The sequence below is a fragment of the Aedes aegypti genome, chromosome 3, assembly GCF_002204515.2.
Source record: "Aedes aegypti strain LVP_AGWG chromosome 3, AaegL5.0 Primary Assembly, whole genome shotgun sequence".
In the NCBI taxonomy this organism is placed as follows: domain Eukaryota; kingdom Metazoa; phylum Arthropoda; class Insecta; order Diptera; family Culicidae; genus Aedes; species Aedes aegypti.
In genome coordinates this window covers 113,262,285-113,286,003 of record NC_035109.1, presented here as the reverse complement: position 1 = coordinate 113,286,003, position 23,719 = coordinate 113,262,285, and the positions used below count along the sequence as shown (strand labels likewise).

Below are 23,719 nucleotides of genomic sequence, written 5' to 3'. Positions count from 1 at the left end.
TAAATATTAGTCTTGATTTCTACTGGATACAAAATAACCAAGAGTTAAACGAATCGGTGAAACGGTCCACAGCCCTAAAATTAATTATAGAATTTCCCGTGTATCCTTCCTATCTGTAACGTTCTTGTTGTTTTGGCGCCAATTTCCTCCGGGCGCAACATTCACAACGTTTGAAAGGTAAACAAACAATACCACCGTCACTTTCTCACCAACACGTTCCGAACGGATCGGAAGGAGAGCGAAGCGGCGTTCCATTCATTTTCAATTCCTGTACTTTCGTGGTTCGTTGAGTGTTAGATCAGTCTCTGTGTACCGTGAAAATTCGAATTTTCTTCTGGAAATTGTTGTCTGTTTTAATATTCGCGTTAGGACTAATAAAATCATTTTTGTGAGGTCGATTGAGGACGAAAATGGATGCTCAGAACCTTCCGTACGTGGCGGAATACGCCAAAAGCGGTCGGGCCTCATGTAAGATGTGCAAAAACAAGATTGACAAGGATGAGCTCCGCCTTGGGGCGATGGTCCAGTCGGCTTTCCACGATGGGAAGCAAGCCCAATGGTATCATGAAAAGTGCTTCTTCCAGAAGTTGAGGCCGACTACCGAGGGGGACATTGCCCATTTCGAAGGGCTCCGTTACGAAGACCAGGAGAAGCTGCGAAAGAAAATTGGTAAGTGGCGTATCGGTAAACACAGTGACTCAAATTTATATTTGTACAGGGCACTGATTTCTCATCAAGTTACAGGGCTGGTAGCAGATCTCCAAAGTATCTGTTTAACTTGAATGGTCTCTAAATTTACTATGTCCCTTCTCCTTGCAAGGATTCTGGTCCGACTAAGAACATCTAAGGGAAATTTAGAAGAAATTCATTCATGTTTTTTCAAGGAATCCCTACAAGAATTCCTCACATTTTCATTTATTTTTCCATCCATTTCCATATAAATTTCTTTGTGAATTCTACGGTTTATCTAAAGAATAATTCTTGCTCCTAAATTCTTCCAGGGATTCATTATTAAGTCCTCCAGAAATGTATCTAGAAATTTCTTCAGCATTCGCATCTATAAATTACTCCTGAAGTTCTGCCAACAAATTCTCGAGTAACTTTAAAAGTAAAACCACAGACAAACAGACGTCACACTCTCATCATTGTCCATCGACCACCTTTTTAACGGTCGATTCAGAAATATGGTAGGTGGCCAATCCGCCATCCGCAGCGCTCGCATCGTTTTGGTTCGCGTTTGACGTTTACACACTACCGCCATCTGTTGGCCCGTCGGCCAAATACACTAATTCTAGCATTGGGCGTACATGTCCTCGTGACTATGATTTGGATCGAGATTTGTTCTAAGTGTTACGTCTGTTTGTCTGTGGTAAAACCTTCATGTATATTTTAACATTTAATTTTATGTTTTATACGAGCAAATATTACAGCAATTATGCCGACAATTTTTTGACAAGGGATTCTGATTATTTTTTCTTACAATTTATCTAAAAAATCTGCAATACTTCTTCAGAAATTAGGGAGTTTTTCAGATATCCTCGCAGAATTTCATAAGGAATTTCTACAGAAGTATTATCAGGGATAAGGCTGATACAAATATTAATTTTCTTTTATGTCCGAGAACCACTTGGAAAGTACGAGGGGGGGGGGGTATAAAAATAAATTAGGAACAAAAAATTAAAAATTAAAAAAAAAGTTATTTTTTCGAATTTTTATTTTTAACGATAGTTGTTAAACTTTTTCCAATCGTCATCTGGATCATTATTTTACCTGGTTTTTACTCTAAAAATTAAAAAAACCTAACTGATGTCAAAAAAATGATGAATCTTTTTTTTCTCCCCTTCAAAATTTTCAGATTTTTGAAGGGGGGGGTGACATAAAAGAAAATTAATATTTGTATCAGCCTAACTATAGGATTTTTATAGCTATACCTATAGGGTATTTTTGAGGGATTTATCCAATAATTACTGAAACAAAAAATCCTTGATAATTCTCTAGAAAAAATCATGAGGGATTTGTAAAAGAACTTTATTGGGAAGTTTTTCAAAAAGCTCCTGCTGGACGCATTACTAATGGCGACGGTCACGTCCTTACGGTCATCAGAAAAGGAAAGGAATGTTGGTGTGACATCCATTGTTACTAAAGATCGAGTATACCTCTGCATCTTCATCGTTGTCACGGGAAAGAGTTTTTATTTGTGAGAGGATTCAGAAGCTACACAATTTGAATTCACCTTGGCAAGTAATGCGATTCATAATCTCATTTTTTTAAATTATCTATTTGTTTCAACATCTTCTATTCTATTCTTCTGAACACAAAAAAAAAGTCCACACATCTGTTGACGAACCATCCAAAAAGTTTGTAAATACAGTATCGGGCATATTCATTTGGTAAGTGATTCGGTTCATTGGACCTGAAACAAAATAATCTTCCATCATTGTTTGAAGAAAACGTCAGCACTTATTTTATCAAACCATTCAAAGTTTTTTTTTTGCGATTACAAAAACAGAAGTAGAGGTATGCGTCCTTCAATATGTATTATGTAAGATATGAGTTATAGTACGGTGACACTTGGGGTGTCGAACCAATCTTTGTCTTTCGAACAGTGCGCATCGTACCTTCGTGCTGTGCTAATGCCAACAACTTTTAGTGCAATTCGTAGGTAAAACCATACTACCGCAAAATTTTGCAAAACGCGAAACGGTACACCGCGTATTCCTTGACCGCAGAAAGGTTTACCGCGAAATGTCACAACCATCAGTACTTTTCAGTACTACATATTTGTTTCTACTATTGATCCCTTTACAATCCTTGTTTGGACCCGTTCCTTCGATTTTTCGTTGGACTAGCAGTGGTAATCCTTCTTGGACACCGTCTTGGAAAAAAACCTCTTGAAGGTCTCGTCTTCTTTCGTTTATTCACTAAACCAAGGGAGGTACTGACGACTCTTTATTGCTACCTCAACATGTCGCTGGTAAACAACCATACAAAATTACGACCAAACAATAGTAAAGCCGTAATAAATTTTCTCAAAAACATTAATTTTGTGAATTTAGCTAAATTTTATGATTAAATTGCCAACAGCGCACAACAGTAACACGTAGCAAATAACTCCTTGTAAATAATTTCATTCAAGCGCATTGATTACCTGTAATTTTGCGAATAATTATTTTTACTTTTCCGCGTTAAGCCTTAAAAATGGTTCTGGACTTAGGTTGGCGGCTTTGCAATTTTACTCCCAGTTGACAGCCGCCCTCCTCCCTTGCACTAAACATGATTGCAACTACAAACAAAAGGAAGCAAATTCACAACTTCCTTCCAAAAATAAAATGGGGTTAAAACTGTCACTAAACTTGGCAAGAATGGAAGAAAGGACGTTTCTCCGGAATGCGAACTTTCTTCCAAGTGTGAAATGGATAATGTTGATAATTGCATCGAAATGAGCTATCAGTTCGATACTCTAGACAAATTTTCCGAGCACCAAATCGAAGCAGTCAAGTGAGGAAGCAAAGAGAGCCGCCTATCGCGGTCAGTTGTTCCGAATTTGGGGGATTTAGGCAGGAGATCTTGAACTCCATTGGGGGATTCAAGGTTCCCTTTCAAATCGCAAAGAAAGAAGACTTGCATTTTGCCGGAAACTCTTAAAGATCGCGAACTTCTTCTCAAAAAGAAGAAGCACACTTTTTTAAATTATGACGACAAAACTGAACGTTTGAAGAAGTCGCCTGGAAGGGTTTCTCAAGTGACTATAAGTTACCTGAAGAGATCGAAAATGGAATAAAAGATTTATGTACTTGGATTTATCCCAGTCCAAGTAATCATTATGAAAAAGAGAACCCAATCTGGAATTGTTCGGAAAGGGCTTTCTCAAGAATATTATTTAGTTCAATTTAATAAAATTGATCTAAATATTATTAAAGCTTTAGAAAAAGCAAGACTTATATTCGATGTCTGTGTGACTTGCGAACATTTCCAGAAACCTGGAGGAAATTTCCAGGAGCTAAATGCATGATGGTGTAGGTTCTTCTCACGCTAAGGACGTCTGTCCTGTGATGGATGATACCACACAATTTGTATGCGCAAATTGCGGAGACCCTCACAAGTCTAACTTTTGGGATTGCCCTTCGCGTAGGCGAGTCGTCGATGCTCGTGCCAGGCAGATGAACGTTAATGTTCGTTACGATAACGGTCGTTTCCGGAATTCCCCTGGTACAATGCTTATTTTTCAGTTAACGATCGTTTGATAAACCCTCTGTCTATGCGGGAGGTAAAATTGACCCCAAATTTCAAATCGTAATAATTTCATGAAATTTCAATCGATTTTCTATTTTTCTGCTGTTTTGAAAATAACCTTTAATTCAGTTTCACTTAAAAATATAAGAAAATTCAAATGAGGAGATGGGGTCTTGGCGGGGAGGGGTTATAGTGAAAAACTATACTTTCTTTGCAACAGGAATAGGACTACTGTGTTACACATTGGTTAGTTGTGATGATTGCCGTTCATATCATTGTAGTTCAGCCTTTAGGAATTTCACTGGTGTAAGGTTGGTTAGACTACGAAATGATGATACCATGTGTTTTGGGGCAATCGAGTTCAGTTCGCCTCCGAGCGTCGCGATCTCTTAAGGGGCTCCGCGGCTTGTTGGTTGTAGACGCCCATCTAGCGAATAGGGAGTCGTGGGTTCGATCCCCACCGAAGCATGTAGTTTCTACCCGCAGTTTCAATTTCACTTTGTACTTTTGACACGTGTTCGTCGTGCACAAGTAAACTTTAAAACCTTACAGCAGTTAATTATTGTCGAACAGTAGATGACACATATGCCTTTCATTTCTGATAAAGTATTTCGAAGTATATTATATGATAGTTCTCTACCAACTCGATGTGGTAACAGTGCACTGTACGAATCAGAGTTTGAACCACTGGTGGTAATTGGAGGAAGGACAGAATATAATCGATTTCCGTTTTACAGCCACGGTGGGAAATGGAGTGGTGGTACCATCATCAACTTCAGGAAAGGGCAAGGGAAAGAAACGGACGGCCGATCAGAATATGGTGCTGAAAGATTTTGCCGTAGAGTACGCAGCATCCGGCCGTGCCACTTGCCGAGGATGCGAGATCAAAATTCTGAAGGATGAGGTTCGAATTAAGAAGATGGACTATACAACCGAAGTCGGCATGAAATACGGTGGCCAGGCTATGTGGCATCATGCGGAATGTTTCGCCAAGGTAGGTATCAGATCATCATCGTAAAAAAAAACTGCTTAATTTCCTGATTGTATTCGTATCAGGGCTGGTAGCAGTATAATTGTAGTCACTTTTTTATTCCAAGTAATTTTATTTAGTCATTCTTCCCTAACATCAATGGAAGATGTCTGGAGTCTCTTTTTTAGCAGTGGGATTTGCGCGGGCGTAAATAATAAGACGCAACGATATTCCACTCAAATTTTCACAGAAGCTTTTGGGCCATCATAATGTAGATATAAGCCAATTTCCAAGTTTTTCCGCGAGATAATATATGGTACGCACTTTTGCCCCACTATGGACCAAAAATGGTTTCCAAATATTCTTATAAAAACTAATAGCCCTCAAAGCATCCTTTTGATTGACCTAAAAACACCCTTACATAAAAAAAATCGAATGATATTTAATTGTTTTTGACTCATAAAAGTTCGACCGAAAATTACAATTTTTCATTAAAACTTTCTAAATATTGATAGATTTCTATAACACTTGGAGTAAAAGACTCTTAACCCTCTCTTTCCCATGGTAGTTCCAGAGCTCCATTGATTTTCGATGAATCTGAGTCGAAGTCAAACCGAATCAGATGAACACTTCTGCTGTTACTAGAATATGATTTTCCATTCTCAGCAGTTCAAACCAAGAGTAAACGAATTGTTTCAATAGTAAAACTTTTTTTTGTAAGGAAATAGTCGTTAGTGAGAAAAAATAATTGAACGTTAGACAAAAACTCCAGGTTAAATTCTAGAAGGCATCTTGTATAAAATTCTTGTGGAAATTTCTTAGAAAATCTTCTGAAGAATTCCTGAATAAATCTTAGAAGTAATATCTAAAGGAAACTTTGAGCAAATATCTGAATTAGTCTTATGAATTCACTAGAAAAAATCATACTTGTAGTAAAAAACCAAAGGTAGGTAATACCTGATGTAATGGCACGATGCAAGCCTATAGGATTTCTCAGAAGTGCCCTTTGAAAAAAGGCTGCTAGGATTCTCCGCGAAATATTATATAAAATTACTTTTTGAGAACTTGGTGTATTCCCTGATTTTTGTTAGATCCCATTTAAAATTCCTGATTGGTCTCTTTTTGATTTCATGTTAGTCTCTTTTTTCAGAACTATTTTCTCACCCTGATGTAAATTTGGATCACTTTTTAAATTTTGATTTCCTTGTAATTTATAGCTACGTTCCGAATTGGGCTATTTCGAGAAGGGAGAATCTCTGCCCGGTTTCAATCAGCTGAAGAAGGAAGATAAAGCGAAGGTAAAAGAGCTTCTTCCGGCGATAAAACAGGAAGAAGTCCCAACAAAGAAGGTAAAGTCCGAACCAAAGGATGAAGTCGATTCTGCCAAGGAGGCTATCGACGAGAAGCTTTACGCTCAACAGCAGAAAGCCTTCTTCAAAATTCGTGATAAACTCAAGGGTGACGATATGAAAAAGCATGATCTGATCAGTATTTTGAGCCGTAACAATCAGTCCATCCCGGAAGGATATGATGCCTGCTTGGAGCGAGTTTGTGACATTCTGACCTTTGGGGCACTCAAGCCATGCCCGAAATGCAATGGACAGTACGTCCTGCAAAAGTCTGCCTACATGTGTGAAGGCAATCTTACGGAATGGGTCAAGTGTTTGAACACGAACAAGACGCCTCCCCGGGTTCCAACGAAAGTCCCTTCTGAAATCAAGAAAGCTTTTCCATTTTTGGAGAAGTACAAATCTGTAGTCAGCGACAGAGTAATTAAATACGTTCCACCGAGTCTGAATACTACAATGAAAAAGGTAAAGAAAGAGGAAACACAAGAACCCAAAATCAAACGCGAGAAGCCGCCACTATATGAGTTGCAATTTGTCATTCTTGGCAAAACGGCAACGCCAAAGGATGAGCTCAAAGAGAAGATTCTGAAGCTGGGTGGCAAGGTGAGTTCTAAAATCACCAACACAACTGCCGCAATTATTTCCACGCCGGACGAGGTTGAACGAATGGGCAGTCGCATGCAAGAAGCCAAAGATCTGCAAATACAAGTCGTTCCGGAAGATTTTCTGGAGGATGCTAAGAGTGGTGGAGCCATTTCTTACATTACCAGCAAATCGATTTGCGATTGGGGCTCAGACCCGCACAGTCGTATTCCACAGGATGAGGAAAAATCTAAATCGAAGAAAAGCATCTACACCAAATCGGTCCCCTCGAAGATGACACTCAAACTGAAAGGTGGCCTGGCTGTTGATCCCGATTCGGGGCTGGATGAGGTGGCCCACGTATACAAAAAGCATAAGGAAGTGTACAATTGTGTACTTAATAAGGTCGATATTCAGACGGACAAGAATTCATACTTCAAGATGCAGGTTCTGGTTGCAGATAAGGGCAACAAGTAAGTTTTAGATTGTTAGGCTTTTCGAAAGGAAAATAACACTTATTCCAATATAATTTGTCCGTAGGTTTTGGTTCTTCCGGTCATGGGGTCGCATTGGAACAACCATCGGTGGCAACAAGTTGGAAAGTTGCAGCACATTGTTGGATGCCATGAACTTATTTGAGCATCACTTCCAAGACAAAACCGGCAACAGTTGGGATGAGTATCGTCACGGGGCCTTCCATAAGCATCCGGGAGCTTACTACCCTGTGGACATTGACTACAATGATGAGGAGACCAAAACGTTGGCTGAAAACAATGACATCAAATCGAAACTGGAGCCAGCTGTCCAGGATCTTGTGCGCATGTTGTTCGACGTGGACACCATGAAGAAGGTTATGTTGGAGTTCGAGTTGGACATGGAGAAGATGCCATTGGGTAAACTTTCGCAAAAGCAGCTCCAATCTGCTATGAAAGTTTTGTCTGAGATATCTGAGTTGATTGTCAACGGAGGAAGCAATTCTCAATTTATCGATGCTTCGAATCGTTTCTACACGTTGATTCCACATAACTTTGGCGTGGAAACTCCCACAGTTTTGGATACAGTGGAGCAAATCAATGAGAAGCAAGCAATGCTAGACAGCTTGACGGAGATCGAGATCGCTTACAGTTTCCTGAACACCGACACGGATGCGAAGAAGAACCCGCTGGATGCTCATTACGAGCAACTCAAGACAGACATGGAAACCGTTAAACGAGACTCTGAAGAGTTCAAGATCCTCGAACAGTATGTCAAGAACACTCATGCCGAAACGCATACGGCCTATGAACTGGAGATTGGTGAAATCTTCAAGATCAAACGTAAGGGCGAAGATCGTCGGTACAAACCATTCAGGAAACTACACAATCGAAAGCTCTTGTGGCACGGTTCTCGTCTTACCAACTATGTGGGTATCCTATCGCACGGTTTGAAGATTGCTCCACCGGAAGCTCCAGTTACCGGTTACATGTTCGGTAAAGGTATCTACTTTGCCGACATGGTTTCCAAATCGGCCAACTACTGTTGTACCAGTCCTTCCAATTCGACTGGCCTCATGCTGTTGTGCGAAGTGGCCCTGGGCGACATGGTCGAATACAAGCAAGCTCACTACGTTACCAAGCTACCGGCCGACAAGCATAGTACCAAGGGTATTGGTCGCACTCAGCCCAATCCGAAGGAAGCGCATGTTCGTCCGGATGGCGTAGAAATTCCGCTGGGCAAAGGTGTTGTACAGGATCCCAAGTTGATGACCTCGCTGCTATACAACGAGTACATTGTGTACGATGTGGCCCAAGTCAACTGTCAATATCTGTTCAAGATGAACTTCAAGTATAAGTATTAGAGTAACGGAGACCACAGGTAAGTCATTCTTTACTGGAATCTATACTGAACAAATTTCCAATCTGATATTGAAATCCAAAAACCTAACAAGTACAACAATAATTGGCAAGTCCATTTCTTATCTTTTTTAACTTACGCGTTGCGATTGCCAAAGATATTGGTGAGCGATACTTGTTTAGTCTTGAATTAAGTTTGTTACCTTTTAATTACCTCTCAAAGAAATGCATTTAAGATAATCCAACAGACATGAGGTTCTTTCAATGTCACTAAAGCAGTCCGAATGAATTGACTAAAAACCCTATGTAATTTGCCTCAACTTGAAATAATGACGTCTTCAATCACCATGTCATCCGATGCAATATCAACGACAGCATGTTCACTGGTTGGTAATCCGTAATCTTTCGTGTCGATCAGCACCATGTGGACCTTTTCCGTGTGCTGCTGTTGTTCGTGCTTTTTGCGGTGTAGCGTGAGACCACTGCTCTTGATGAATCCTTTTCCGCATATATCGCATTGGTGCGGTCGCTCTCCGGTGTGGGTTCGTCTATGGGCAGCTAAATCTCCCTGCTGGTTGAAAGGTTTTCCACAGTCCTCGCATGAAAACGGTCGTTCGCCGGTGTGTGTTCTTTGGTGAATCTGCAGCAAGAATACGCGAGAAAAGGCACGGTTGCAAATTGTGCACACGTGTGGTTTCTCCTGGGTGTGAATGCGACGATGCACCTGAACAGACAGTACAGAAAAAGATTGTCAAATTAGGAGGTTGTCATATTTCTTTGAATTAAGTTAAGAGATGAGATAGCTAAGATTGTTGAACTAGCTCCACTTTGGCTATACCGTTTTGTGTAAGCCTGCAAAGATTTATCATCGCTTTTCTTTTATGCTTCTATGAAAAAGTTATCCTATACGTAGCCTAGCCACTACCGAAACTAGACAGAATTGCAAAATCAACACAAAAAAGAGCAGCAGCGATAAAAACAGATCGGTATCTACGAGAAATCATGAAAAGCAAAAAAGCACAGAATACACTGTGTAACACGGCTAGTATGACAATACAGTAGCATATCCACGTATCACAGGGATACCAACAGCAGTCGTAGCAAAATTATTCGTCGATGATGCTGCACTTCTTCCAGCAGATGCAACAGCAAATAAATCTGCAATTTCAGCAGCAGCAAACGCTCCTCAATCAACAGGTGGATTCACTGGCGAGCAATGCCGAGAATTCCGGTACGAACCGGACAATAAACTCATCTTTGGTAGATGGTACGTCCGTTACGAGGATCTATTCGCCAAGGACACCGTTCGACTTGACGATGAAGCCAAGGTGAGAATGCTATGCTGCTACGGAAGTTAGGCCCGTCGGAACACGAGAAGTACACCAGTTTTATCCTTCCGCAGAGTCCCAACGAGATCAATTTCGACGACACAGGGAGCAAGCTCAAAAGCCTTTTCGGCATGCCAGAATCTGTGATCAGCAGACGGTAACGATGCATGCAAGTCAAGAAGCAGGCTACCGAGGACTACAAGGCGTTCGTCTGTCGGGTGAACAAGTTGTGTGTCGAGTTCGAACTAGGGAAATTGTTGAAGGATCAGTTCAAGTGCGTCATGTTCGTCTGTGGGCTGAAGGCGGATAGTGATGAGGAGATCAGTACGAGGTTGCTCAGTCGCATTGAAGAGCGAGACGACGTAACGCTGGAGCAAATATCGAACGAATGTCAGCAGCTTCTCAACATAAAACACGACACGGCGATGATAGAGACAGCGTCTTTATCGGCAGCAGTGCTAGCAGTGAATAAGCAGCACAGCAAGAAGAGTTTCCGCTCCGGAAAAGGATTGCCAGAGCCAATATCCAGCAGTCAGAAGGGTGCCAGTCCAGAAATTCCGTGTTGGAACTGCGGCTCCATGCACTATTCGAAGGATTGTCAATTCCAGAAGAATCCGTGCAGGGACTGTGGTCAAACGGGTCACAAGGACGGGTATTGCTCCAGAGCAAAGATAAAATCTCCAAGCAACGGCCAAAAGCGTGCAGATGAAGACCATCCGAAAGCGACGAAGGTTCGTCAAAGCGGACATCAACGGTAGGCAAATAAGTTTACTGCTCGATACTGCGTCTGATGATGCTGATCATTTCCGAGCATACATGGCAGAAAATAGGGCTACCAGCATCAAGTCCTGCAACAGTGCTAGCCGCAATAGCGTCTGGCAATCCGCTGAAGCTGAAGTTTTAGTGTAGCTGTGAAGCGTATAGGTCGATTCTTCGTAGTCAAGCAACAGCTCAACTTGCTTAGACTAGACTTCATCGACGCGTTCAATCGCGGGTCTGTGCCAATGGATCAACCACATCAGTACCCGCTTCCGCTGTCGGAGGACAGCTGCTTCGCAAATCTCACGCTTGAGATTTTGATGCAAAATCACTAAATCAACTCAAATCGTAAAAAAATGATTTAGTCGCAAAACCCGTCAAAAACTCGTGAAACCCGAATATTGTGGTTTACATTAGAAAGGGTTACTATAATTTTACCAGACTAACAAGAAATTATTGCCGTGTGTGAGTAAACTGTGGAAATACGAGACAATGAATCAAAAAGGTGAGCCAACTCATCCATGATTTTTTGACTGCTGAGTTGCGTGATCGACAACTCACACATGAAAAATCTCAAGCGTGAGTTATGAGAAATTGAGTTTCTCACAACACTGCTCGCAAAGCTAGCGAAATGCAAGGTGTTCAGCCAGATCGACCTGTCAGATGCGTTGTTGCAGGTAGAAGTAGACGAAAGCTGCCGGGAGATGCTCACCATCAACACGCACAGAGGTCTCTATCGGTACCATCGGCTCCCACCCGAAGTCAAGATGGCAACTGGAGCATTTCAGCAGCTCGTAGACACGATGCTCGCTGGGCTTGAATGTACGTCGGGGTATCTCGATGACGTTCTAGTCGGTGGCGTAGACGAAGAAGATCATCAGCGCTATCTTGAAGCCGTTCTTCGGCTTATCCAGGAATTCGGATTCACCATCAAGGCCGAAAAGTGCTCGTTCGGCTAGTATTAGATCAAGTACGTCGGACATCTCATCGACGAGCAAGGTCCTTCACCACCTTCACTTGTTTTTAACGCATTACAATCCGCAGCTTAGGATAGTGGTTTCCACGGATGCTTCATCGGTAGGCGTCGAAGCGACAATCAGTCACAAATTTCCGCCATCATCTTCACCGTGACCAATCCACAAGATTATGTTTGGTCGACATTTCACCTTGCAAACAGACCACGCACCGTTGCTTCGAATTTTCGGTTCGAGGAAAGGCATCCCAGTCTACACGGCGAATCGGCTACAGCTTTGGGCTCTGTCATGGGGGGATAGTCATGGGATAGTCATTGCAAATATTGTTTATAAACAAAGTCGAAATCCTCTCCGCGTTTCTCTACTCATATTTTCTGTACTCTACGACATAGACATCGTTAACGTGAATACCTAAAAGTTCGGAAACGCTGACATTATTTCCTGGCTAATCAATCAGCACGTCAAGCTGGAAGAAGTCAGCATCATCACCGAGTACAATCTCTGTATTAGATCAGTAGCATTAGATGCAGTTGATGCACTTCCTCTTAATTTCAGGGCGATTCAGCATACCACCCGTTCCGACCCTGTTCTCAGCAAGATTTATCGCTACATTCAGCAAGGCTGAAATCAACCATTATTCCGGACCGTGAGGTTCATGTTCGTTTGGCTCACACTTTGACAGCTCTTGCTGCTCGATTGGCTCACACTTTGACAGAAATGTCAACTTTCGCGAATCTCTCTTATAAAGGATTACTACACGGGAAAAAATTCTGTGGTAAAAATAACTATTTTAGCTGACTACGCCCATTCTTAAAACTACCATGGAAATTCAGACCAAATTACTATGTTTACGATACACCCCAACGCATTACTGATACATTTGACTGAAATAATTTACGACAATCTGATTCCAACTACAGACATGGTAAAATCAAGTGCATTTCTGGTCTGCTGAAAATTGCCGGTGCGAGCGCTTAAGTTGGTAGTTTTTACCGCACAATTTGTTTGCGTGTAGTTATACTCATAGCGATCATCAATCGATTCGCTATAGTATAATACCAGGCAGGCGGAAGGCAGCGCGATGTAACTCGACCCAAGCCCGTGGATGGAAAACAGCGCGCTTCGACGGCGAAGTATTCACTGAAGCCCTGAGGCGCAAACGGAACACTCTAGACCTAAACGGTGAAGAGCTAGTTGCTGTGATATCACGACCGTGTGATGCTTCCATGCCGAGAAAAGCCCCTTCTAGAGAGAACAGGCCACCGGTGTACTGGTGGTGCGAATCAATTCCAAATCTTCGAGCAATCTGCCTTCAGGCTACACGAAGAATGCAACGCGCACGCACAGAAGCACAAAGAGAAGAACGCGGTGCAGCATTCAGAGAAGCAAAGTTGGCTCGCAAAAAGTAAATCAAGAGTCGATAACGGCCATGCTTTAAAAGTCTATGCGAGAGTGTCATTTCTAGTCCATGGGGTGATGCCTACAGAGCGGTATTGGCTAAGACCAAATGTGCCATAGCGTCCCAAGAGAAGTCGCCCGAGTTGTTGCGATCGATAATCGATGTACTCTTCCCGCACCATCCCATAAGCCCATGGCCTCCAGCGCCGTATGCGGCAGATGAAGGAAAAGAAGTGGCGAGAGTGACGAATGAAGAGCTGGTAGAAGTCGTGAAATCATTCGCGTCAAACAAGGCACCGGGACCCGATGGTATCCCGAATGTTGTCTTAAAAGCGGCAGTGAACGTGGATCCAGACATGTTCAAAACCACGATGCAACGCTGCATTGATCAAGGAATCTTCCCGGATGTATGGAAGCGACAGAAATTGGTGCTAGTACCAAAGGCGGAGAAAACAACAGGTGACCCGTCGGCGTATAGACCTATCTGTCTACTAGATACGACGGGCAAGTTATTGGAGAGGTTGATTCTCAACAGGCTAGTACCGTATACGGAGGGTGCGGACGGCCTGTCCAACAACCAGTTTGGATTCAGAAAAGGTAAATCTACTCTGGACGCCATCCAGAAGGTCGTTCAGACAGCTGAGGTGGCAATCGAGCATAAAAGGAGCGGCATCCGTTACTGCGCGGTAGTCACTCTGGATGCGAAGAATGCGTTCATCAGCGCAAGCTGGGAAGCAATAGCACACGCACTTCACCGTCTCAAGGTACCGGTGCAGTTGTGTAAGCTTCTAGAAAGCTATTTGGATGGTAGGGTTCTACTGTATGACACAGAGGAGGGGCAGAAAAGCGTTCGAATTACCGCGGGAGTACCTCAAGGTTCAATCCTGGGCCCGCTGTTATGGAATGCGACGACGGGTGTTAAGATTGTTGGCTTCGCCGACGATATCACCCTAGTGGTCTATGGTGAATCGATGGAGGAAGTAGAGTTAACAGCAGCGCACTCTTTTTCCATAGTTGAGGAATGGATGAAGTCTAGGAAGCTAGGACTGGCCCGTCACAAGACTGAGGTGTTGGTGGTCAACAACCGCAAGTCCGAGCAACGGGCGCTTATCTTGGTATTTGATTGCACCATAGCAGCGTCCAAGCGATCCCTTAGGCATCTTGGGCAATGTGGCAATGTGCTTAAGAGTAGCAAGTGCATACCGGACGGTATCTAAAGAGGCCGTGTGCATCATAGCCGGGATGACGCCCATCGGGCTCATCATCAAGGAAGATGTTCAATGCTTCAACCAAAGGGGTACTAGAGGAGTCCGCGACCCGTGTAAAGAGGAAACGCTCAGAAGCTGGCTGCAGGAATGGGATAACTCCACTAAGGGTAGATGGACCCATCGGCTAATACCAAATGTGTCAGATTGGTATGCTAGAAACCATGGGGAAGTGAACTTCCACCTGACGCAGTTTCTGTCAGGGCATGGTTGCTATAGACAGTACCTGCAAAGGTTTGGGCACTCAGAATCTCCTGCGTGCCCCATTTGTGCCAAACAATGGAAACAAGAGGCCAAATAAATATATAATAATAATAATAATAATAAAAACAGTCTTGTGACGGGCTAATCCTAGTTTCCTAGACTTCATCCATTTATTTAATTATTTATTTATTTACTGCTTTAGTCAACAGGTGAAGTTCCCACCCCAATGACAATTGATCTTAAGTCTAAAAGCACAAACAATCTAAACAAACATTCCACATGAATTAACATAAAAATTGTCTAAAATTACACTTATTTGTTCCACGCGATACATTAAAATTAAACACATGATAACAACTATTAAACACACGGGACATGCTACGCATTGGTTCGTGAAGGCCATAATTTGTTCTGGCGGAAGGAATGTTCAGAAATGGATGAAACCGGAGATTTCGGCGACGAGTGTTAATGTCCAATGAACTGAGCAGCAGAGGGCTGTCTATTGATCCGTGCAAAAGGTCAGAGATGAAGCACGCCTTTGCTACATTGCGTCTAGGTTCAAGAAGGTCCAGATCAATAAGTTTGCAGCGGTTTTCATAGCTTGGCAAGTTCAGTGGATCTCTCCACCTAAGTCGGCGAAGGGCGAAGCGCACGAATTTGCGTTGAACGGCCTCAATTCGTTGAATCTCGTTCCTGTAGAATGGTGACCATACAACCGATGAGTATTCCAGGATAGGGCGTACAATTGAGCAGTATAAAGCTTTCAGGCAATATACATCGGTGAACTTTTTGCTGAAGCGGAACAGAAAACCCAGCTGCGCAGAAGCTTTCGAGACGATGTAAGCAACATGATCCTTAAACGTCAGCTTAGTGTCCAATAGAATGCCTAAGTCCTTCACCGTAGTTACACGTTGCAGTTCGACACCAGCCAAACCATAATTGAACTGTAGAAGTGTGTGTCTGCGGCCAAAAGAAATCACCGAGCACTTGGACACATTTAGGGACGGGTGCACGACGTTAGGCATAAATACGTTAGGCATAAAGACGTTAGGCATAAGTACGATAGGCATAAATACGATAGGCATAATGGACGTTTGGCATAATGGATGTTTGGCATAATGGACATTAAGCATAATGGACGATAGGCATAATTTACAACCTAAAAAAATGAAATTGTTTGAGTAAAAAGTGAGCTGACTTTTTTTGATAATTGTGAAGGGCTTCGAAGATCAAAAGTGAGTCATTTGAAATACGACTGCCTTGCAATCGTCCCATAGTTGTGAATCCTTTGAAGTCAATTTCTAGAACAAAACTTGATTAAATGATTAGTATTAAAATGCTATCAATTGCCTTTATTAGCTTTGTGGTAACTTCTGTGACCATAGAGTAAAGCCATGCTGAAGGTATTTTAGTTCAGTTTCAAGTCGACCCAGGATCCTTGGCCACGAAGTATAAACGTGCTTATGTATCGTGCACAAATGAGTATGCAAAATGGTCACTTTGGCAAAGCAATCATGTGGGTAATAACTGTGGAAGTACTTCTAGAACACTAAGCTAAGAGCTTGGGTTGAGGTGTTATGCCAAAAATATGAACGACGTTGTAACTGCTGCTCGTCTTTTGAGTTTGGTTGTACACATATTATTGGCAATTTTTTCATCATAGATTATCCCTTCTTTAAATTGAAGACAGTTCTTTATAGTTATATTGTCGATACAATTATTGGAGCTAGTGGTGCTAATGTTTTAAACAGAAAATTTTTCTTCTTTAATAATTAAACTGTTCTTTCGAGATATACTTATTCAAAAATTAATGTCACTATCGCTCTTAATACTTTCATCATACATTTTCCCTTCTTTGAATCATAGGCTATTATTAATACTTATACGGTCAATTTACTGACTGTAAGAAAGGCACCTTTTTCCTGTTCCTGTTTTATGCTGTTTTGTGAATTCTTGGTGTTCTAATAGTTATTGGAACTGTAGATGTAAATATTTCCATCAAAAAATGCACGCCATGCTGAATGCTGCATATTATGCTATGTTAAATTTGAGCTTGACTGCTAAATTGACTTTGAAATCTAATTTTACTTTTTACACTAGACGAATTTCAAATATTTTCAAGGTGATTTCGGCAATGCTTTCATATGTGGCTGATCAAAATTGTTTCAAAATCATCAAAAATTCCAGTAGAGGCAAAGGAACTGTTTTACCACATTTGTGCTCATTCTGCGCGGCGTGTGAGGTGACACGAGTCGAGTGAGGTGACAATTGTCGACTCGCTCCCATTTGATTAGCATTAGTCGTCTCACGTCTCTCGCGGTGAGAGCGAGTCGTCTCGACTCACACGCTGCGCAGAATAAGCACGATTAAATTGATGAGCAGACTCATAGTGGGAATTTAACGCTTTTATTGGCGTCACACTACCAGAACCTTAATGCCTAAGACAATGTCACCTATCACAACATGAATTTTTGACTTGAATCTAGATAGTTGTTTTTAATTTAATCATTTGCATTATATGTAATAAAAATGTCATATACTCCCCAAACTATACATCTCTAGAAATAAATAACACTTGCATATCGCAAATATAAATGGATTGAACTGGACTTAAGAATGATAACAATGACCATGATGACTATCTTCTTCCATATCTTGAGATAATTGATTCATTGTCAAATTTCATTACACCGGAATTAGTAATTTATAATCAACCAATTATCCTACAATTAACGCTTTTTGTATGAATTTTCTGCTATTTTTTATGAGCTGTTACATCTTAAGGACTCCCACCCACCCCCATCAACGAAATGGAATTTGTAAATGGACCCGAACAATTTTCGACATGAGAAGAGTTTTGAATGACACACACGCAGGTTATTTTATGCCTAACGTCCATTATGCCTAACGTATTTTATGCCTAACATCCATTATGCCTGATGTATTTATGCCTAACGTCCATTATGCCTAACATACTTATGCCTAACGTCCTTATGCCTAACGTCTTTATGCCTAATGGGGTATACTCTTTAGGGACATCCTGTTGATATTACACCATTCTGCGAATATTTCCAACTGATGTTGCAAAAACTCAGAATCTTGCGGTTTATTGATTGTGCAGTAAAGCTTTATATCATCAGCGTAAGAAAGTTTTAGGCAGTCCAGAATAAAGTTGACATCGTTCATGTAAAGCAAAAACAAGAAAGGCCCGAGGTGGCTGCCTTGAGGTACGCCAGACCAGACCGAGAAAGGCATTGAAACATGTTCGCCAATTTTGACGGACATGCTTCGTCCAGTCAGGTAAGATTTCAGCCAGAGAAGCATGTTGTCATTCAAGCCCAGTTTGTCAAATTTCGCAATTGCAATTTGATGGTTCATCTTATCAAACGCTGCCGATAAATCGGTGTGTATCGCGTCTACTTGGTGACCAGATTCTATTTGGCGTATCACGAATGAGGTAAAGCAAGTCAAATTGGTTGTCGTTGAACGTCTAGACATAAAGCCATGCTGATTAAGCGATATGTAATGAGAGTAGCTCTGAGTTAGTTTGCGAAGAACAATTAACTCAAACAATTTAGATGTTGAACTCAGTGCAGCAATTCCACGATAATTCGAAACGCTCTGTCTACATCCTTTTTTAAACACTGGAAAAACATAGGAGTGTTTCCAGCAGTCCGGGAAAACGTTCGTGCTTAGAGATGTGTTGAATAATTTTGCCAGCGGCGATGCTAGTGAATTCATACAGCGTTTGAGGACTAGAGAAGGTATGCCGTCAGGGCCAAATCCAGTAGACGATTTCAGTTCCTTTCCAGCCGAGATGACCATGTTGTCAGTGATAGTGAACTGCTCTACTGATGCAGGTAGTCGAGGAACATTTGTGGTGGCATTGGCTATGTCTTGAGGGTGGAGATGCTCATTGATGAAAACTTTGCTGAACTGGGTGCGAAAAAGATTTGCAATGTCCATGGTGGAACTGAATTCGTTCAGGCCATCGGTCATCGTAGAGGGCAATCCGACCTCCTTTCTTTGCTCATTTACATAACGCCAGAAACTTTTAGGGTTAGTTTTGAGGCGGTTTTGCAAACGATTTTGGAAAGAGTTGAACAGACGATTATTGAGTTTCTTGTATTCGGCATTCACTTCCATGTATGTTGCTCGCGTAGAGTCTGTACGGTACTTGCTATGTCGCCGAAGAGCTGATTTTTTCATTCTTTTCAGATGGTTAAGTCCGGTATTCGACCACGCTGGCTTGGGCGTATCGCGCCTGAGCTTGACTGGAACGAACTGGTCAATAGCGTACAGCAGTATACCAGACAAGGTCGACGCAGCGAGATTAGCTTCAGAATCGTGGAGGGTTTCGTCCCAGTCAACATTCGCAAGAAAATTATTCATTCCGGAAAAATCGGCCTTGCTAAAGTCGTAGTTGACACCTTCAGTTGTATCACGGAAGCGTAGTTGTGGTCTTATCGCAATTTTCGTCAGCACAGGTGGATGGTGCCTACACATTTTTACGAGTTCCTCAACTATGGAAATAGAGTGCGCTGCTGTAAACTCTACTTCCTTCATCGATTCACCATTCATAGTCCACTATGGTGAAATCGTCGGCGAAGCCAACAATCTTAACACACGTCGGTAGGGGCAGCCTCAGTACGTCATCGTACATCGCTTAATGATTCACTTCGGCAGGGTTATTTTATAAGCTACTAAGTCATAGTTGGACACAATGCGGAACATATTGAAGTGCTTCTTATAGCACAGTTTCAGACAATTTCACCGAGAAAATTCCTCATGCCAAAGTTGGTCAATCACGGAATAGCAACCATAGGGTTGTCCGACATTTCGCGGTTTCTGCGCTCGTGTACATACACGGTACATGTCACCAACACTACTTAAAAATTGCTGGTGGAAAATATAAACAAAGATCAGCTGTTCCCAGCATAATCAAATGGCAGTATTTTCAACCAGCAAATTTGCGCTTGTGTTCGTGACTCCGCTCGGCGAGAGCTCAATTCCGCGGTCAACCATTTTGCGGTGTACCATTTCGCGGTTTGTATTATTTTGCGGTTTACCGTTTTGTGATTAGAACTATTTCGCGATATACTGTTTCGCGGTCTATACCATTTCGCGGTGTGGTTTTTCCTACAAGTTGCACCAAAAATTGTTGGCATTATCACTAATAATATTTTCATCGGTGATTTAACCTTTTTTTGTGCACAGGCAGTTCTTCAAATTGCACTGCTAAGATAGATGAAACATCTCGGTACAAACCGCGAAACGGTACACCGCGAAATGACATGCCGCCAAATGGTACTAATCGCAAAATGTCGTACCGCGAAATGGTACACCGCGAAGTGAATTACCGCAAAATGTTATACAATCCAACCATAGATATGTGTAGTCAATCTAAGCTAATGCCAAAGTGATTCATGGAGGTGCTGAAGTAGTTCTTTATCCTACAGCCAGAATGAAAATTTACCTTAAGGTTACTGCTCTCGGCGAATCCCTTCCCGCAAAAGTCGCACTTGTACGGCTTGACTCCGCTGTGGCGCCGCTCGTGAAGCTCTAACGCTCCAACCGTTCGGAACCGTTTCTGACAATAGCTGCACGGAAATGGCCTTTCTTGCGTGTGTACCCTAACGTGAGCTACCAGCGCCGAGTTCGAGGCAAACGCTTTGCCACAATACGAACAAGGATGGTTCTTCTTCGGATTTTGACATTTCTTGGTCTCTTGTTCCGTATCGTCCATGGGAGAATTAGAATGATCTTTGGCGTGGATAAGTTGATGCGCTGCCAAATCTTGCCCGCTGAAAAATAGACTTGATAGTTAACAAATAAACCCTTCAAATATTGTAGGTATTGATCGGTATTTACCTTTTGAACACAATCGAGCACACTTCACAGGCATAGTTTCGATGTATAAGGAGGTGCTTGGAAAGGTTCTTTTGCATGGCGAATCCTGCTCCGCAGTGTTGACACACAAAATTCAACTGGATTGGTCTTGGCCGAGCTACTCTTGTTTCTTTCTGGACAGGCTGTAAGATCGATACTAACTTGTCTGGTTCCTGAATTGAATCCAGCTCCTCGACGCAGATCGTTTCTATTTCCTCTTTGAACTTGTGTGGTATGGTAATTAAATTATCATAGTCAATGTTTTGCAAGTCAGTCACAGTTTGTTCCTCAGCAATTATGTACTGTATATTGGTAGATCGACAATCATCGTTCGATTCCAGATTTTCAGGAAACTCAGTAGCTTCCTCTGCCTCTGTGCCATCCTCGACTTGTTCCATTATTAGCTCCTCTATAAATCTATCTCTCATATCCTCGACTTCTTCACTCTCTGTGTGGGGTTGGTATTCGTCGATTTCCGACTTGATTGGCTCATTTGTCTCGATGGTCATGTTCAGCAGGACATCCATAGTTCTTAGGCATCGCTGTCGGAATCTGGTTGCATTGGCTAATTCGTTCAAACAATTGCCACAAATGTGCTTCGAGTACGGATCTTCTTCAGTGATCTGGAAGAGAAACGGAACATTAGCAAAGGGTGTACATCAAGATGTAGGTACTGCAAAAACTTACCGTAATATCACCGCAGCTTTCGATCAGATCGCAGATCTTGCTATCGAACTCGTCCAATATGTCGAATACGTACACCATGTCGTCCTCCTTTACCAAACAGCACCGGCAACATTCCGTTACGGTTGGTAGAGACATTTTTTCCACGAGAAGCAACAGTTCGTCTAGTTATTTAAAACAACTTTTAGTTTTTCGATAGTTCCGCACGTCCAGCTCGCATTGTATCCTAAAGTGATTGCTGTGATTAGAATCTGAGACATGAGGAAGTGTCAGTTTGTGTTGTGTTTGGTTTGTTTTGATTTAGTCGTGCGTAGAGTAAAGGTACCAGTTATGGACTCAAAACTACGTAGTGTTCGATTCATTAATACAATATATCTCGCATAACTTCTGATCTCGCCTTAAAAGCCATTAGTAACTGTTCCCGAAGGAAAACCAAATTTTTCGGCAGCGGCTGATTGGTTTTCAGCAACGCTTAAAACTGTAATATATTTCAAAAATTCATAAATATTCTCTAATTGTAGTAACTAATATAATGGATACTCACAAGAAGTGGTTTCCTCTCTCCTTCAGTATTACTCGTGGGATAGTGTTAGGTACAGTTACCCTAAACAGTCAGCTGTTTCACGGATGCCTTTTTCTACATATAACAATTTCTTATTACAAATCACTGAACCAAGGAATCATGTCCGATTTATCTGAAAACACATATGGTTTTTTTCCATGTAGTTTTTCACATGACGTTCATCAATATATCACATAAACAGTGTCGAGATGGTTTTGATTGGATTTATCTGATGAAACACATACCTTTTATGTGATAAATATATATGAATTATGGGACTCTGTTAATGAACTTCATGTGAATTTCAGATGATAATGAATAATTTTTTTATTGATTTCCATGTGATATTATAATAAATTTTAAATAAACGTGTTTTCGAGTTTGTTTCACTAAATTTAACATACACAATATTTGAACTTGAAAATGATTTATTTACAATTTATCTGATTTTGCTTCTAAACTCTAATTACATTGTTTTCATTGAACCAGAAAATAATGTTCTACCTTAGCAACGTATTTGGCGGACTACCAAATATATCACCGCTGTTCCCTAATTGTTGATTTGCTGCACCAGAAACTCAAGCGATGAAGTACTCAGAACTGCTACTTTCTGTAAATTTAAATACAAAATAATAATAATTTAACGCCAATTAGTTGTGTGTCTGAGCATTCAACTTACATTTCGTTATCAAATATTCGAATCCACGTCGCTCTGGCTTAAAAGTATCAATGGAACTCTGAAACGCATTCTGAAAGATAAATGTGCTTAGTTATTTGGTATTTATGAATTATACGCTAAAAAGCTTACCATGAATTGTACGAGCATCCTAAATCTGCAAAGAGTGGATCAAACAGCTGCGCCATCTTCAAACTGTACTATAAATTTTCACATGTGCACATCACATAGACTTTATCGGGTAGCATCCATAACACTTGCTCATGTATAGTTTACCGGTATAACAGATAAATATTATTAGGTATCATATTGATTTTCACGTGTTTTGTACATGAAATTTGATGGATACACATAAGATAAATGTGAATTCGATAATCGTTGAAGTATGTGACGTTTTTAATACTATCTATGATATTTCTTCGTTCAGTGATATACAACAAACTGTTTTCAATGGCGATAATGGACCAATGCACGAGTTCATTATTTGACGTTTAAGCGGTGCCGCGCTATTTAAGTGGCCATGGTAACGAGTGAATTTGGCACCGCTGAAACGTCAAATTAGTGAACTCGTGCATCGGTCCATGGACCTATGCACAAGTTCATTATCTGACGTTTTAGCGGTGCCGTGTTATTTATGTGACCATGGAAACCAGTGAATTCGGCACCGCTCAAAAGTCAAATTAGTGAACTCGTGCATCGGTCCATATCACACCTATCACACAGTTTTTCGCATCTTCTACTTCAACAAACTATGTTTTTGTTTTACCTTATCTTTCTCTACCTACATTACCACTTCACGCGAGCTGTCATGCTGTGGTTATGCTCCGGCGTTAGAATTGTTCAGACGATAGGCCTAACGCCGGAGCTTCGCATAAAAGCTCTATATTTTCGGAAAAGCATCAAGAACGCTTGGCTTCGTCTTTAGAACTGTAAAAAAATTTACCGACATCTATTGCCTGAAAGGGTTTGTTCAAATATTTCATAACGCTCAAATTGGCCATTTATGACACCCAC

The 23,719-nt window shown here is 41.5% G+C and overlaps 2 protein-coding genes across 2 annotated transcripts; one reads left to right on the top strand and one right to left on the bottom strand.

Annotated features, from left to right (window-relative positions):
• Window positions 1-199: 199 nt before the first annotated feature.
• LOC5575412 (poly [ADP-ribose] polymerase) lies at window positions 200-9,215 on the top strand. Its single transcript, XM_001661882.2, has 4 exons — window positions 200-669; window positions 4,971-5,227; window positions 6,421-7,607; window positions 7,675-9,215. Exons 1-4 carry the CDS (start codon window positions 411-413, stop codon window positions 8,969-8,971), a joined length of 3,000 nt encoding a protein of 999 aa, XP_001661932.1. The 5' UTR covers window positions 200-410; the 3' UTR covers window positions 8,972-9,215.
• Window positions 9,216-9,251: 36 nt separating this feature from the next.
• On the bottom strand, window positions 9,252-22,030 carry LOC5575413 (zinc finger protein 569). The gene is made up of 5 exons (XM_021850396.1): window positions 22,012-22,030; window positions 21,471-21,693; window positions 20,766-21,406; window positions 20,371-20,698; window positions 9,252-9,690 (listed from the first exon to the last, which is right to left on the bottom strand). Exons 2-5 carry the CDS (start codon window positions 21,603-21,605, stop codon window positions 9,283-9,285), a joined length of 1,512 nt encoding a protein of 503 aa, XP_021706088.1. The 5' UTR covers window positions 21,606-21,693; window positions 22,012-22,030; the 3' UTR covers window positions 9,252-9,282.
• Between the last annotated feature and the right edge of the window lie 1,689 nt (window positions 22,031-23,719).

Coding starts and splice junctions, on each gene's coding strand:
- LOC5575412 (XM_001661882.2), top strand. CDS start 411: ATGGATGCTCAGAACCTTCCGTACGTGGCGGAATACGCCAAAAGCGGT. Junction 5,228..6,420: donor ATGCGGAATGTTTCGCCAAG/GTAGGTATCAGA, acceptor TGTAATTTATAG/CTACGTTCCGAATTGGGCTA. Junction 7,608..7,674: donor GTTGCAGATAAGGGCAACAA/GTAAGTTTTAGA, acceptor ATTTGTCCGTAG/GTTTTGGTTCTTCCGGTCAT.
- LOC5575413 (XM_021850396.1), bottom strand. CDS start 21,605: ATGTCTCTACCAACCGTAACGGAATGTTGCCGGTGCTGTTTGGTAAAG. Junction 20,699..20,765: donor TGCTCGATTGTGTTCAAAAG/GTAAATACCGAT, acceptor TCTATTTTTCAG/CGGGCAAGATTTGGCAGCGC. Junction 9,691..20,370: donor CCGAGAGCAGTAACCTTAAG/GTAAATTTTCAT, acceptor CTGTCTGTTCAG/GTGCATCGTCGCATTCACAC.